Raw genomic sequence first — 17,905 nt, forward strand, 5'->3', positions numbered from 1 at the left:
CTCACATGTAACTCTATTTTTAAGCAATTCTGTATGTAAGTCTCTTACGCTCAAGACTTAAAGCCTTTGTCTGAGTTAAAATAACATGACCCTCTCACAGCATCTCCAAGATTCCTGAGGTCTGACAGCTGCTGTTCCACGTTCGCCTGGTCTTTGTGTACATTCACATCTCGGTCTAACCCACATTCTAGTAGGAATACCCCTGTTGATAGTTTGTTGCACAGCATGTCACAGGATCATTAGTTTGTGTTTCTTGTCTGATAAAGGATAAGTGTCCATCCTTACATGGCCTGGTAGGAAACTAGCAGCTTACCACCTGTGCTTCAGAGTTTAGAAACTAAACCAGCTGCATTAATATCTTTATGAGAGGGCAATCATTATGCTGTGTTCTTTGTGAAGTCTGCAATCGCCCCCCTAACACAGTGCCCTAGTCTTAACCACTAGAGTGCCACCAACGTAGGTGACATGTAGCAGGCAAGCTGGTCTCCGAATACCAACTTATCTCCTAAGTGGTGGCACTTTTGTGTGATGAACCTATACCTCCCGTAGTGCCGTGAGGCCTCCAATTGGCTACCTAGAGGATCTTCGGGTCTTCTGCTTCCTCCCCTTAGGAAGTTTTGTGTGGTTTAAGTGTAAAACGTTGGTGGCATTGGTCCATGACACTACTTAGTGGTATATGAGACAGTTGAAGGTGTACCAGACGCCAACCCACTTCTGGAAGGCTGTACAAGGGCTTTCTGCTGTAGGACAAAAATAGGTTTCCATTCTGGTTTTGGTTGTCCTTATCCCTCTATTGTTTGGCTAATTAAAGAAGAAGGCCACACTGCCTTGCCCTGTTAAAAAAAAATGCCACTTAGTGGCTCCATAACTATTACATGTATTAAGAAGGTAAAGTGCCACGATGATGCCGTGTAAGTACTAATAATGGATACGTTTTGACGTTGTCTTTGAACACACCTGACGACTTAGAGTAAATAAGAGAAGAGAAACGCCACCTCGGTATATAAAATATAGTGATGCACCAGTCTGTTCATTCCAAATACCATCGCAGGTCCTCTGAAACCAGACAATGTTCAATTATTCCACTGTTTTACGCACTTCGCTGACAGGGCCTCAGAGGCAGCTCTCGACTAATTGCAAACTAACAACAGAGTCATTCATCCAATAATGTTTCAACAGAGATCTCTTTGGAGCGGGAGCTGTGAACAAGGCCCGTTAAGACGTTTGATATATCCAGCTGACCTCACGCAAAGATCTTTTTTAATATTGCCCCCAGACAGCAAATCCGATCTGCGTTCAGCCTGACATAAAATTGGGGAAAGTGTTGACAGCTCCCAGTCTAGGAAGGCATGGTATGAGGTGGACCATTTTGGAACCAAATAAATGCACTCCGTTACCAAGGCAATCGGCCCTCAATACCCACTTAAAGGTCAGATGCAGACTACAATATAAGGGCCTTCGGAACGAACAAAAAGCTTTTCTACATTATTAAACATATCAAAAATAAAGTGAAGGTGGTGTTCACTATTTGCTTGCTATAATCAAGAAACGTATCCTGGCTGCATTAGGCCAGTCATGGTTTAGGATTTCAGGTAAGAGAACCGTGTTCTGTGGTTTTAAGAGGCTTTTGTACGCTCTGAAATGTATTTTAATATTTTGGGACTTTGCTAGAAGTATGTAGGGGGAAAAAATTGAAGCGTTTCGCTGTTCTATAAAGCCACACGAATCAGCAATTAGGAACGTCGCCTAAAATGCAGATTCTGGGAACTACGACACTTTGAAAGGCAGAAGAAGAAACTCTGTTTCAAACATGTAACATATTTTGTATCCGCAGGGCATGATTTATAGACACAACATGACACACAACGAGCCATATTCATAATGATCAACAGCAAAGGTAAAGAGACTCAGCCGGGGAAGGTCTGCGCGATGGACGCAGACAACTCCCGCTGCTAGCCACACCTCCTTCCGGCTGCAGCGTAAGTTGTCTATGCGAATCGCGTAGAGCTCTACACGCTGCCCCGGCTACATGACAGGGGACTCAGAAGCTCCGGTAAGTTTGGGGGGGCGGGGGAAGGGAGTGTTAAATGGGGGCATAAGGCATTTCTGTAGGCAGAGTGCTCTGTGAAATGCCTTTTAACCCCCTTAATGCCGTTCTGCCTCGAGAAATGCCTTTTTAACCCTCTATACGCCACTCTGCCTCCTGAAATGTCTTAAACCTCCCTATATGCCACTCTACCCCATAATATGCCTTTTAACCCTCTAAATGCCAGAGTGGCATATAGGGGTATAATGCATTTCTGGAGGCAGAGTGGCACATAGGGGGTCAAAAGGCATATCATGGGGCACAGTGGCATATAGGGTTAAAAGGCATATCATGGGGCACAGTGGCATTTAGAGGGTTAAAAGGCATATTATGGGGCACAGTGGCATATAGGGGGTATAAGGCATTTCTGGGGCAGATGTGCATAACTGGGGGGGGGGGGTAGGTTGGAAAATAGAAGGAAATAAAACCAATATATTTTTCTCAATCATAGCTTTTATTAAAAAAATAGTTTACATGAATTAACATTTACTGGTAAAACTTTTTTCCTATAGGGTCGTCTTATATTCAGGCTTTTCCTTTTTTTCATAAATTAATATTCAGATTTGGGGGCTCGTCTTATAATCAGGGTCGTCTTATAATCGAGCAAATACGGCAGTTTGCTGTAATGAATACGAACTAGAATATAGTCCATGTATTGTGTACAGCTCCTAGCATTGCAAGCCAAGGGGACACTTTTTAGATGCAAATAATGTACTCCATCAGGACCTCAATATCAACAAAGCCTCCATCGTTCGTAATTAATCCTCTAAATTTAATTTAGTTTAGCGTTAAAGACAATTTGGTTTTATCACATTTTGCTCCAACAAACTACCTTAATCTGTAGAGGTGGAGGATGCCATTGTAGGCAGTCATGTGATATATTAGGTGAGTTTCAATGCTCAAACACCACACTGAGCTGATTCTTTATGGCAATGCTAATGAAGTCCCGAGTCAAAAAACTAAATTTGTTGCCCGAGTCATTTTTGTTCAGAAGACTGGAGCATGTCAGCGAGGCCCAGACTGGCCATCTGGCACACCAGGCAAATCCCCGGCAGGTTGCCTGCTGACAGCAACTCCTAATCACCAGCTCTGCCAGCAGTATTTGGTCACCAGCTGGATATGCCTGGCTGCAGGTTATGTGAGCATAAAAAATGCAATGCGCGGCCTGTTACATCCAGCTGTTAGCCGTAAAGTGCCAGAGCCGCCATGTTTTACCTAGTCTGGCCCTGATGCCAACCAACCTTGACATAGGACTAACCAGAACTCAAAATACCCGAACGGAAAATATCTTGGACATATGGAGAAGGTAACCATAGAGTGGTGGAGGTGGTGGTTGAAATGAATAGAAGATCCTGCATCTTGTGGTTGGCTCTCAAGGTACTTGGGAGGGAAGTTTATTTCCGTGTTACAACTTCTGGACTTGAGTGTAAATGAATAAATAAAACAAAACAAATAAAAGCAACACATTCCTATAGATAACAATGCAATATTTGCGTCGATTGTCTCACAGCACTTTACACGTGTCTTTTCTACATAACTCTGATAGTTGCTTGGTCCAGTTAGAACATTAATCCCATCAACTGAGACTATGGAAGTTTATTATGTCCAAGCTCAACAGGTTTCTCCTTCACCTGTCTCCTAAAGTGAAATATATTCAAGCTGGGTGATGATATTGTAATTTCCAAAAAGATCAGATTAGAGAAGAGAGGCACCAGCAAAGGAGATAGGGGCACAGGGATTTATGCCCCAATACAGCAATCTGCCACTAATAAGGTGGCCCAGGGGTAACTGCTATTTCAAATTTTCTCTCCATGAAGAATACCCCACTTCCCAGTGCCTCTATGGTCCTTGTGCCACCCTTAGCTGCCTGGACTAGTTGGTGCTAAATTCGGACCCTGCTGGAGTGTATTCACTAACCTGGGAGATTACAGAAGAACATTTCTTGCAGATGAATTTTGCCAGAGTTGGCTCGTAGTATGTACAGCAATCTCAGTGAAAAACTCCTAAATACTAAGGTTCAGTTCACCACCTAAACTTATATAGTAATTTATTTATTCTAATACTATTATTTCTTTTTCATGGGACTTCTCTTTTGAGAGAATTGATGTGATTGAGCCAGGTATTTATCCTATTTGATTGACAAGTGGTAAGGGTAAAAAAGTGAACTAACTAGATCTTCAGCTTTTTTTGGTGGTTTGCAGAATTGGCTGTTTATTGAGGATTTGCTAAAAAGCAGGAGAGTTTACCCAGCTTCTTCTGTGTTTGAGAAAAGGATTTTAGCATTAAACCTCCCTTTCTAGGGTTTCTTTTTCACAATTGTTAACATGCCTTCCATTAGCCCACTTTCTCATTAATACTACTGCTTGTACCAAGTAACTCTTGTTGTGCCGGAGGGATGTGCATTACTCTGCGGCAGAATAAATAAGGCGTTCGTTTAAACCATTTCATCTCACAATTTTAACCATGTGCCAATCCCAATATGAGCCAGTCGGGTATAGCATAGTTATCATGAGATTAAATATTTTTCTCAGCCACTACTCACTTTAGTGAATAAAACCCAAAATGTTGGCTGTTTTGCTTTAGTGAATGAAGCTCACATTTTCTGATGTGAGCAGGATAAAGCAAACTACAGGACTGTGTTACAATAAATACTGCTCTGTACCAAGCATTAAAAACTAAATGCTTACATTGAAAGTGACCAACATCTCTGAATTAACAAGCACATAACCTGCACAATGTCTGTACAAGTATGTTATATTAAAGGGGAAGTATTATATTCCAGATTATACCCAATTGTGATCATTATTCCTATGCTTTAATATACAATTACCGCTGTTAGTCTCTTTTGAGCTCAGCGTGAGAGCTGCCATATTGCCGCTACGTAATTATTATTATATTACCTCTCCCCAAGGTATTTGCTAGAATAGTTACAGCTGCCTAAACTGGCACATGCTTGGAAATGTAGAAAATATAAATCTGAGTAGCTTTAATATGGCGTATTAAATACTCCGACTGCACGGTACAATGGCATTTGACAAGTAACTGCTGTTACAATTTCTAAGGTAATGAGAGGGATTATCAAGAAATTCCTACAACTGGGTTAGAAACATAGAATCTGACAGCCTTTTCTGATGTAGACTCTGACCTTTATAAGTCTTAGATTCAGGATAGCTTTATGATATATGCTTTAATTCCCTCATTGTGTCAACCTTTGCAACTTCTGATAAGAGGCTGTTTCATTTATCTACCATCTTCTGGGTAAGGTAAAAATTTCTTACATTTTACCCTCTGTATAACTGGATCAATGCATTATCACAGGAACAGACCATTGCATTATGCTACTACAGCGCCACCCAGTGCTCAAATGCAGAAACACGTTTTTAGCCTCAAGTCTACTTTTCCTGCATTATGCAAGTTTCCAAAACCTTTAAGATTTGCCCCTGGGTTTGGTGCTTGTGTGTAAGACAATTACAGAATATATATAAAAATCCCATAAAAGAATACATACTAAATGCACATATTAAAAAAACCCCCAAAAAGTTAAAAAGTTTGTAACCAAACAGTAAAACTCTAAAATGCTGATAATTTACAGCAAATGTGTTTTCCTGTGAGAACTAGTTTTTCAAATAACAGAGGATCAATAGAAATGAATGTTACTATTTAGAAGACAGATGTTAAACACACATCCCTTACGACCTCAGGGCATTAGAAAAAGCATACGAATATGGTGGGAATTCTGTCTTGAGAAGGAAACATGATACATAAATTACAATCAGTGAAACAACGTAAGCAAAAGACCACGTTTCCACATTTTACTGTAAAGAATAAAAGTAGACAGTTTTACATTCTATGACCCTATGACCCAAATAACACCATTCAACAGTATATCCCTGCTTCAGAATAAACTCATCAATCTGACACAATGCTCTGTTATCCACATCCTGGGGAGTCACATTTTCAATGTCTTATGCTGGCTGAGGGTCATGGGAGTTGCACTCGGACCGCTGTAAAGGCGACGGTTGCCTAACTCATCAATGAACAAGCTTAGGTTTTGCATGAGATTCCCCTCATTCTTCACCAACGAGTAGCACCAGATCATGAGATACAGAATAAAATCCTATAAGCCGCTTGATTAAAATACATGTCGTGATTTGGTTCATAACAAGTTGATATCATCCCATTTACATTTTCTTGTTCTATTTTGTTTTTGTGATGTATGATATACAGAGTTTCTCCAAAAACACTACAGCTGCTTAATGGTATTCAGTATGGTCTAGTGTAGGTTGGCCCTTTATTCCTGGGCTAGGCCACTGATACCCAACTATTTTAAGAATAGTGATAGAGAATTTATTTTTATTAACATAGATCGTAAATCAAGCCAACACTGAAGCAAAAGCCGAGTATCTCAGATCTTAGCGGCAGTTTTGCTAGGAGCTTGACACCGGTGTACTTGGATGATGCGCGCAACCGGATTCTTACATTCGAGGAATGGCTGGTAATTGGAGCTGTGCTGGACCAGACCATCTTAATACGAGATATGCTTCTCTTGTGTATGGCCTCTGACACCACACCATCTACTAAAACCCACATACAGTAACCTGATTATTACACAACCAAATCATTGACGTTTGCTTTACAGTCTATAATTCCCAAAATCCAGTCTTCAAGGACTGTAAACTTGCAGGATTTCAGGATGATACAGAACTGTAGACTATTTATTAAACATGATCATGATTGTGTTTTGTCCTTCATACATTTCTGAACATGAACTTGAGACATGGGATTATATATATATATATATATATATATATATATATATATAATGCAAAAAGATTAAGAGGCACAATGCATTCATACACTGTGGATGAGCACCAAGAAAATGTATCCTAATTTAAAAACCTATTATAGCCAACAAACATGACTAAAACAAACAAAAAAACAAACAGGCTGTTACATGGGTCATACCACAATAATTTACTGCATCGATGTCCCTGCATTTCCTTTTACCCCCCCCCCCACTCAGGAGGGACAAAATAAACAAACGTGTTCTGCTTTCTACATAAGTAAACAATTTATATTATACCCTCCTGCTTACAAACTCCTGTAATATATTAAGTGTTGCATTGCTGGGTTTGGACATCGACAGGCAAAATACAAATCTCTTTCTGCAGATGACAGTGGAAAAGTGTAAAGACATTAAAAATTTAAAACATACAATTTTAGATTAAAAATAGGAAGAAACAAAAAAAGAAAGGAAAGTAGCAACGGATAATCTTGATTGAAACAGGACTGGAAATAACCAACAATGATTTTGTTATCCTTCTTTGTCAAAAACTTCTTGGACTTTTGCAAAAACCTGTAAAGACAGAAAATATTAAGCATCTAAATGTATTACTTCATAATATATATATATATATATATAATATATATATATATATACACACATAATTAGTATAAGAGTATTCACAATATTTATTTTACTTTTACATACTACACACCGAAATATGCATCACTATCCACGAACAAGAAACGTGTGCCATAGTGAGGAGAAACACAGGCAACGAATTGGCTCTATAGTGTATACTAAGCCCCAAAGATCGCCATTTCACATAGAATCCAAAAACGTCTAACCTGAGACATATTTAGTTAGAACACATTTGGAAATACAAATAATTGTATTCAGCAAATTATCTGCATATCAATACGGCTTGAATGATGTCCATGTTTTAGATTACACAAAGAAATGACAGCCGATTACACTTATTGGACCAGTAATTTACATACTAAAAAGAAATTATTGGTTAATAATAATTTAACAGCCCAAATAAAGGCAATGACTTTTTTTTTTTTTTTTTTTTTTTTACAACTAACTCCAAATTCTAAGGCTCGTATATATTAATAGCCTCATCAACATGGTCGAAATTTTTAAAAATAAAACACATATTTGAAGGAAGACGTGTAACAATTAAAAAAAATCAATAAAAAACATTACCTCATCTACAGATTTGGAGGCATCCACTTTTCGAACTTTTCCACTCTTTTCATACAGAGCGATAATGGGCCGGGTAGACTGGAGGTATGTCTGAATTCTGCAATACACAGCACATTGACAATGACACCGAGCAGTCAAAGAGTAAGCCACGTAATAGCCTGCAATCATTCCTGCCTGGAAGATGCTGAGGTTAGTTTAAAGCCATGGAAGGCATTCACTTGAAATTTTCTTCTCACTGCATGATTGTTATTTTGATATATTTAATAAAAAAAAGTTGTTAAAAACGCTTTATCCTCTTCTGCAAAACGAAGGGCTTATAACAATCATTTGAGGATAGCCGTTTAGGTGGTAGGGCTCCCATCGGGGTGAATTCACTGGAACAAATGGGTTTACCCAAAAAGTGAAATTATATTGAATAACCATTAGCGTCGCATTCCCCCGCAAAAAATGTAAATGGAGACAAGGCAAAGAACACACACAACGTGACGGTCACAGTGAATAGACGTATACAGCTTATTTGGGAAGGACTGGAAGGTACCTCTTTTCTAAGCTCTCTCGATTATCGTCACTTCTGCCGCTGCTTTTCCCTCGCTCCAGGCACCGGTCGATGCAGGTCTATGAACAATAATAATTAAAAAAAAAAAGTGAGAATCTGAAAACCAATTGCCTGACATGTGTGACATTCTACTACATTACAGCAAAAGTGTAATATGCCAGCAAACAGAGGAGTTTAAACATATTTCACATTTATTTCACCCAAGTGCCGGATATATTTTCTACTGGCCCTGATGTCCGTTGCTCCGTAAATCAATTTCATGTGAAATCAATGGCTATAAGATGGATGTACAAACCAAAGCTGCATGGATATTTGGGCCAACAACTTTGTTCTGCAGCCCGCTTACCGTTTTGTGGCTAAAAGAGCCACAGAAATTATAATCAATGCCTATGCTAGGTGACTGGTGTGTTTTGGTTAGAGAAAAGATGCTCTTAATTTGCTATAAAGCACGACTATACTGTATTGCTTATGAAAGGAACCACTATTTTCCCAAAGTAGATTCGACCAGCTCCATGCAGCCTACAATGACCAAGATGTTGAAAATGTCAGCTATGGCTTGAATACTTCCTTTTACCAGAAATCCGCATCAACTGGGGTGAGGTTTTAAATAAGGGTGTAACATAAAACATTTCAATAGACAAAATATTAACATTCACATCCTACTGAACTGCAAACTGCTTCTGAATGAAAGGCTAAGATATTTTGTGTTTGTTGCGGCATTACATCTAGTGACTCGGGGGGGGGGGGGGGTCTGTCTAACTGGCTGGCTGGTATTCTATTAATGATACCTCATTATCACAATCAAAGAAGAGCACAAAGGACACATCTGCTTTGCCGTCCATTGTCTGGTCCCATCCCTGCAGATTGTCTTCATTTCTAGGGAAACCATCAATAAGGAATTTATTCTTTTCGGAATTGCCTGCCATCGTCTGCTCCATCGCCTGTAATGTAGACAAAGCTATTAACGTATGTTCTTGATTAAATTGCTGTGAAACTGTGTACTACCATGTAACACACACACAATTACTCTATAATGTACAGTTCAAGAGGCAGGGCAAAATATGCTTTCCACTTTATTCGTCGGGCTTAGACTCCAAGATAGCTGATCGGACAAATATATTGACATTAAAATAAGATACAGAATATAAGAGAAATAACTAGCGACGTAGGATGAGGTTCAAAGCGTCACATAGTCTGCCTTTGACATTTTGAGCAGCTGGCATTCTTGATCGAGCGTAAAAGTGCTAAACGGGCATGAATTGAGAAGTAACGGAATGTTAAATGTTTAAAAATGGAATACTACAATCTTTTTTGTGTATCAGTCTGAACTAAGAACTAACAAAGTAACAAAGGTGTTAGTAGCAACGAGAAATGTTTGCTTTGAATTGCCAGAACAACATCAGTAAAGAATTCAAATACTTTTTAGACACATTTAACTTAATAGAAACATTTCAAAGGAAAAGAATTACCGCAACAACAAAAAAGTTTTAATACTTTAATCACTTGACATCCCCTCTTACAACTACTAAAATTTTTTATTTAAAGTACACTACCATGTAAAAGTTTGAGGTCACTTAGAAATGACCTTGAATAAAGTTTCAAAGCGAGAGCCGTGAGCAAAGCATTGTGCTACCCACGTTTGCTTAGCTTACTTCAAAATCTAAACTCCACGGGGAAAATAAAAGATAAAAAAATAAATATATATAAGTTCTTCATGGTTTTAGGGATGGGAAAACAATCCAAACATACAGTGTCGATTCCATCTTGGAACATGTGGCTTTACGGCGTTAGTGTTTCATTCAGATCATATGTAAACGTGGCAGAGTAAATATACATCTGTAAGAGCAGAACGTCCTGCTCATTTACAGGAATGTTCTGGAGAAGTGAAGGCTCTCTCAAAGTCCCAATAATAAAGAAAAACACTGAAGATACCAGAAAAATATGAACACAGAGCGTCAGTTATGCTACAATTCTGAAAATGGGAGAAAATCAGCGTGTTACATTGATTTCCATTGTAATTGTTTCAACTTCACATTTTGGCTATGAAAATGTTCAATAAACAGCTATCAGGCTGCAGGTTCCATGACAACTAAATGACAATTTCACCAGATCTGCCCAGAATTTCATTTTAGGACTCGCCACACTGCAGAAAAGCCCTTAAGATGAAGTCAGTATGAACTCATCCGACTCTCATCCAATCGAGCCACGTCAACGTGTGTTGGGGATCTGTATGTTAGTGTAAGTATGTGTTAGAGTGAGTGTGTACGTTCATTGTGTTTACATACGAGTGCTGGTACTAACTGAGGGGGGCAAGGGGTTTTATTTGCCCCTCGGGCTAGACAAGAAGATCCCTGGTCCCCTAACCAAACAGTAATTGATATAATTCAACAATGGTTTGACCAGATCCACAAGAGCGCATGCAGTCCGACATAGCTCTGGAAATGGGGTGCGAGGATTGATTTACCCTTTGAAGCAGGCTAATCGTGATCTCAACTGGAACGATCTTTCCATCCTTTATATAAGACTCGATGAGCTCCCCGTACTGAGAATCCGGCTTCTTCCTCTCGTCCCTTAGCAGATCTCGGCTGACAGGTGAGTATAACCGTATTTCTAGCGCATGAAAGAGGGATACGTCAGTACAAGAGGAAAACATTCAATACAAGATTCAAAGGTATTTTATCCACGCTCATAACCCAATGACATCGGACCGTAGAAAGCCCTGGTGCTCCATCACCCATTTAATTACACCTTCTGCTGTGTATAGCGAGGCTCTCCAGCTTGCGCGGTTTGCGGCATTCAGAAATACTTTCATGTGTTTTTAGAGTATGAGCGTATGTGAAAACCTGTTATTATGAAAGGACTGAACCCAACACCAAGATCGTGCTCCAACAAGCTTATAGACAAGAAAAATGTCATTCTTGATCACAACTTGAACCTAAGTGATTACACTTTGGCCGTAACTGTGGAAGCTGATAACACGTTAGTTTTCTTTAGTGCAAATGTGCAGGTTTAGTTAAAATGGTTAACAAAAAATCTCACATATTTTCCCTTTTTCAGAACAATTGTAATGACGTTATTTAAATTAATTCAAATCAGGAGATATATACTATATAATTTACCTAAGGTAAAAACCCCTGGGCTATATGTGCATAAAGATCAGCTACTATAATTTACCTAATGCACTGGATCTAAATTACACGTGTTATACTTGTATACATAGCAACCTAGCCCTCAGGCGTTCTCCAGCCCTCTGTACAACTCATGTATAGTTAGTGAACACAGTTATACCATTCAGTAAGCTATACATTGCTGCATAACCCACGTGCCAATCTATGTTACTGCTTAGGGTTAAGTGGTCCAATGTGCCAATAAATTAATAAGGCATTTAACATGCCTGTTCCTTTAAATAAACAGAAGAAATAAGGACACTGACACGGCATCAACTACCAAAAGCAAAGTTCATATTGATACAGCGTAACTATGATTGTGACTCTCCACAACGCAAAGTATGAAATATACAAAGACCAAGTCGAATCATTTAAACTAATAACCCAATATGTGAAGGATCAGAGATCTAAGTATCAGACTGTAGCGTAATAAACTCTTATGTGTTTTAATGAACAAAAGGATGTGGGACCAGGGGTCTAATTAATTACTCTGTTGGTGGAAGGCAAGAATGCTAATTGAATGAAATCCAAGTACGCAGAGGACCCAAAATCACTAAAACCTGAAGTGTTACTGAACAAAACTGTGCTTGGCCTTTCAATGTTAAAGGTTTGTGTCCCACCCGGTCATTAGATCAGTAATTGATTCGCGAGAATCAGTGTAAATGATCTCTCGGTACGCAAAGTTACTCCACAAGAAAGCCCAGATGTCAAAGCCGACACACCCAGGGACCTGCGCGACAACGAGAGGGCCGAGTACATCTACACTAAGTACTAGCCACACCTAAGCTCATAGGGAATGGGGTGACATCTAAACCCTTAGGACAGCAAACCTTAAGCGAGTCTTCCGCAAAACGCCAACAGTATAATCAGTAACTGCTCCGAATTATACACGTTGACCCAAAACGGCTATAGCCCAGGAGGGGTCATTATCGGGGCTGGATACATCTGGGTGGAATTTAGGATCTATACAAAGGGTACTACAGGGTTCTAGGAGCTATGACTGGCTATCTGGATTTGCCCCTTGGTGTGTGTATGTGTATATATATATATATATATATATATATATATATATATATATATCCTTCATAGCTTTGCTGTAGGGCAGTTTCTGTTGCACCCACCACCCTCTTAGAGTGCAAGTTAGGGCCATGTCTTCCCCTTAACACTCCCATTAAGTAACCCAACTAGGTATATACCGTAGGCCTGATACACTGGAGATGACCCCTGAGTGCAACCAGAACGAAAAAGACCATTGATGCCCTATAACAGGGTTGTGTTTTTCACCCCCTGGGGTCACATTTAGAACGAGCTGCCACACCTGGGGTGTTTTGCTTTACAGCCATGACACACTGGGGTTCATGTAAGCTCTACACCAATAGCCCTTAACGAGCGACATTAGACAAGGAGCGTGTTCTTGGCACCCATGAGACCCCCCCGCTCACCTGCACAATCCTCTCGCACTGGGTCCCCTTTCCGGCCCCGGGACCCCCCAAGACAAACACTACCAGCGGCTTCATGGCTGTGTACACAAAGCGGAAAGACGCTGCTGGGTGGAAACGGGGAAGGGAGCCGAACAGGCGGTACAGCATACAGAGGAGGAGAAAGCCGGCTGGCTGCTGAGGTGTCACAGGCCGGAAGTGACACGGAACGTCCGGGAATGGAGCACCGCCTCCTTCTCGATCAAGATCCTGATTGGCTGGCATGGTGCCGCCACTTAGCCTTGCGCAAATAGAGGCGACCATGATGGGTAAGGGCATTGCCCCTTTCCTATAGAATTTAGAATAGCATGAATTTCTGTTTTAGGAACTGACGTTCTTCTGGCCCCAGTGTTTTCTTTCTTTCCGCCCTGAATGATGTCTCTTTTTAGAGAGCTCAGAATGTCCGCTGGGCAGGAGTGTATCACAATGTGCAGTCCTACAAATCAAAATAGTGTGTATACAAACCAAGGCACATCAAGAGAGAATGGAGGGAACCTGGGATATGGGGGTCCTTCTTGGTCTTGGTCAGATTCCCCCATTCAGTACATATATATTATTTTTTTAAAAATATATATTTATGTTTTGCTTACACAAAAGAACTGACACTGTCCAGAAGACTCTAAAAAGACGCGAAAGCCGAAATTTTAAAAACTGTTAAAACCGAAAAATGGAGGAGGCGTGCCAAACCTACTTCACTGTTTGGTGCAAATAAATGATATTTACGAGCATGAATACGGTTTAATATGAAACCTTGAAATCATTTAATCTTTGACAGGTACACTAAAGGAGTAAAAATGGTTAAACATGCAAGCTTGAGTCATGAAGGGGTTAACTGCGGTTCTGTACAAAGTGGTGCCGCACCAAAGAAAGGTGTGTTTTATGTCTTTTACCCCAATAAACTCCCTTCAACTGCATACCAGGTGGTAATATATGAATATAAAAACATGATTGGAGAAGAAAAAATCTGGCTCCTAATTTTTTTTGGGCTGGCTCCTAGATCCAAATCAAATTTGTCGACCCCCGATGTATATTACATTCATTTTATTATTATTACATTGGCATTAAAAGCAGTATTTTTTATGGGTTTTTAAAGGGGATCTCCTTCTTTTCCCAGACCCCACGTTTTACATTTCTGTATATTAAATAACCTTTAATAAAAACAACAAAATCCTTGAGATTAACGTAAGGAATATTAAAAAAGCCCTGTAATGTATATACCACGGGGGAGAAAATGTTACGTCCGGTTCATGAGATCTGCACAGTTCTCACCTGTTTTTATGTTTTGTTTTGTTTTTTTAAGATAATTTGAAGGTAATTAGAAGACGGATAGATTCAGTGCATGAAACTGATAAGATGATGCTGGTCCTGCCACAGGCTGCCACCCATCCCAGCGTCTATAACTTAAAAATGATAAACCACACAACACAAGCTATAGTTTATAGTCTAATTAAACCTGTCGCTGGGAGAATTCTCTTGTAAGGACCTGGTTTAGAACTTAATCTCCCTGAACAGTCTGATTCTTCAATGGCGACACGCCAGATGTCAAATCCTAATTAGCACACGCTCATTATGTATATTGGTCTGGAAGGCTGACGAAGCAGGTAGGTGATCCTGTTGAGACTTGTCTGGTCGAATCACAGCAACTATGAAAATCTGAAAGTCCTCATCTATATTCCTGATTTACCCCACTGTGTGAGTTTGATCACGGAGTATCGGGTAACTAGAGTGTAAGCTTGTGAGCCAGTCCCTCCTAACCAAATGTATCAGTTTGTCTTAGTCTGTCAGTTCTAGTTTTGTCATACCCCTTGAATATATATATGTATTGTAACTAGCGCTGCATTATCGTTGGCCCCATGTAAATAAAAGATATTTTTATTAGTACTACTACTTAATAATCAATTTTGGCAGAGCACAGCCTAGTGGCAGATCATGGAAGTTTTGTGGGGCTTTTTCTTCTTTTTATTGAGGGATGTACTCCCCAAAAGAATATTTGACCCCTTCCTTCCCTTGTCGTCTGCAAAGGGGAACGACCCCTAAAGTCAATGTCTCAGAGAGGGGGTAGCCTTAAGGATACCACACCACCCTCACAAAAAAAGAGATCTGGTTTCACCGTGGTCATTTTTGGTGATTTAAAATTTAAATGTACACATGGAAAATTGGTGCCAGTCGTCTTCAACTTAAGGCCAGAGGACCGAGCTTTCCCCTTCCGCCATGGGTACTCGCTTGATGTTTAGCCAAAAGTTTTGGTTGAAAAAGTCTGTCTAGGAATCTGTTCGCATATAATGCACTCCTTTATCGTGCACTCCTTTGTAGTAGGGTGATCATCACATACAATCATTTTCTCCAAGATATACATTTCACATATTGCTGACCATAAAGTGTTATCTTGCAGGATGTATAACCGAGAAACAGACGGTGTCCTGTGAATCTATAATAATAATATTAATAATTATTAAACTCCCTTGATCACCTGCCAGCTGACAGCATGTAGCAGACTACAGAAACCTTACCCTGTGGTATGTAGGATGTATAAGTGAGTAACTGTCACTCATTTATACATCCCACATACTGTGTAGGAAACATTTTACATATGCAGGTCCCCACTATATAAAGTATATATAGGTCCGAGAAACAAAATGGTTCATGTGATTACCAGATTCACTTTAGAATGTGACTGTATACTGAGTGTCAACATTAGGTCCTGGTCAATGGCACACGGGCAACATTGTGATGTTACACTTTGACCACTGTGCATTTGATATGGCGCCAGCAGATTCCGTGGCGCTGTTACAATAAAGGACTCAAACACGTTAAGCGAACTGGTCTTAAGAGATATCAGGTTTTTATTTTACTGATCATGATTATAAAAAAGCATTAGGTAGCGCAGCACTGCCTTTATGTGTTTATTAATTGTTTCTAGTGGCATCTCTAGATGACATCATTCTTTTGAAATCATTCTAAGTTTATGGATTTACATCATACATCACTCCCTAAACGTTTAAAAGACCAAGCGTCTGTTTGTTGCTAAGTAACCTGTGTCTCCTGTCAACCTTCCGACGCTTGCTATCTATTGCGCATGCGTACAGCCGAGCCTCTCGTGTACCGTTAACAGTTTGAAACCGAGGCCTGCGATAGGCTAATGGCTGGCCATATCTGGTTCATGATTGGCTACGGCGCGTCGAGCGTAACCGAGTTAGAGGCGTGGTTTGGGGCGCGGGCCTTGTGGATGTGGTGGCGCCATGTTTGCTGTTTCCGCTGTATATTGTTAGTGTTAGGGAAACCGGTAACTGTCATTGTTCGTCTCCGAGACTCCTCCTCTGGGCCCTGCCGCCCTTCCTACCGCGTTTACTTGGTGGATTTACTGTTCCGTAACTGTGGTGTGGCGAACGGAGAGACAGCAGGACCCATGCTCGGCTCCAGGTAATTCCCAATAGACTGAGGTGTTTGTAATCTCAGTGGGTCTCCAGCTTTATGTGTTTCTGTTCCTCTTTAGCACCCAAAAGCCAATGTCTCCTCACTGAGTGTTTCTTTATCCCTATATATTGTATCCCAAATTGTGGCCAATAATGTATGTTATATGGGGTTATATGTTTGTGTGTAACCATACATATTGTACATGTGTAAGATGGGAGGGGGTAGTAGGTAAGTGGAGCAGCCTCTACCACATCTGCTGGGATGCTAACCGAGTATACGTGCATCCTCAGCCTAAGATGAGACCAATGGCAGGGTCTGATCTGGCGTCAAATTCTATTTTTCTATATAAAATGACATGAAGATGGAGCGGAATCCAGAAATGTTTCCTACAGACCCGTCAAATGTGTTCTAGAGCACTAGGAGAAAATGGTAAGAATAAGGGGATAGCGTTTTGGTGAAGAAGTTACTTGGCACCAGGGATCCTCCTTGCCATGTTGTTATCTCTGGGAAATACATTGAAGAACATGCATTGCATTTAGAGGATGGGGGCGGTTTGTGTATATAACATTTTTGTTGAATTTGCTTTAAAATGTCTGCTTTCATGTGTTTTAAGGAAATGACTGCTAAGATGAGCTTTAAGAACTTCCAGTCCCACAAGGAAGCCGGTGGCCTTTCTGCGGAGAATCAGATAAACCTAAGGTAACGCTCGATGACAGCTGCTTGATTCCTGAGTACGTTCTGCCGTAGGGTTGTATGTACTTAATGTTTAGTCTGTTCTTTTACGGACAGTGCTGGAACGTTACTGCTGCTTGAACATAGATGTGTTAAAGGGAAGCTCCAACTGTTAATATGATGGCTGAGTGTGTATGAGCAATATCCTCATTACCCATGCTTTTCGATGGCTAGGAATATAATGCCTAAGCGTTTGTGTTTCAGTTCCCGTAAGCCTGGCTGAGGTAATTCTTATTCAGGGAGTTATATTTCGGGTGACCACAGAGGTCTTCTCTTTGGATTGCTATAACTTTTATAGGCCAGTCCAATAAAATGTTTTAACTAAAGACTCCTTTATACTGGACTTAAGCAGATTTTACGTCTTGGTGATCTGCACATTTAAAGCGTTGCCATGGAGTAACTGATTCCTGTCTGTGGTGTTATACATCACACATGCAGCAGGGCAGCACTTTGCATGGTTAAAAGTGCTGTAACCTTTCA

The 17,905-nt window shown here is 40.2% G+C and overlaps 1 protein-coding gene across 1 annotated transcript; it reads right to left on the reverse strand.

Annotated features, from left to right (window-relative positions):
* Window positions 1–7,400: 7,400 nt before the first annotated feature.
* LOC149288510 (UMP-CMP kinase-like) lies at window positions 7,401–17,788 on the reverse strand. The gene is given in 8 exon segments (XM_089491724.1): window positions 7,401–7,442; window positions 8,079–8,175; window positions 8,617–8,693; window positions 9,423–9,575; window positions 11,099–11,217; window positions 11,220–11,244; window positions 13,244–13,320; window positions 17,776–17,788. Coding segments are annotated over 7 exon segments (588 nt in total). The 5' UTR covers window positions 13,319–13,320; window positions 17,776–17,788.
* Between the last annotated feature and the right edge of the window lie 117 nt (window positions 17,789–17,905).

This window comes from Sceloporus occidentalis, unplaced genomic scaffold (assembly GCF_023333645.1).
Source record: "Sceloporus occidentalis isolate IW3139 unplaced genomic scaffold, rSceOcc1.0.p SCAF_51, whole genome shotgun sequence".
Classification (NCBI taxonomy): Eukaryota; Metazoa; Chordata; class Lepidosauria; order Squamata; family Phrynosomatidae; genus Sceloporus; species Sceloporus occidentalis.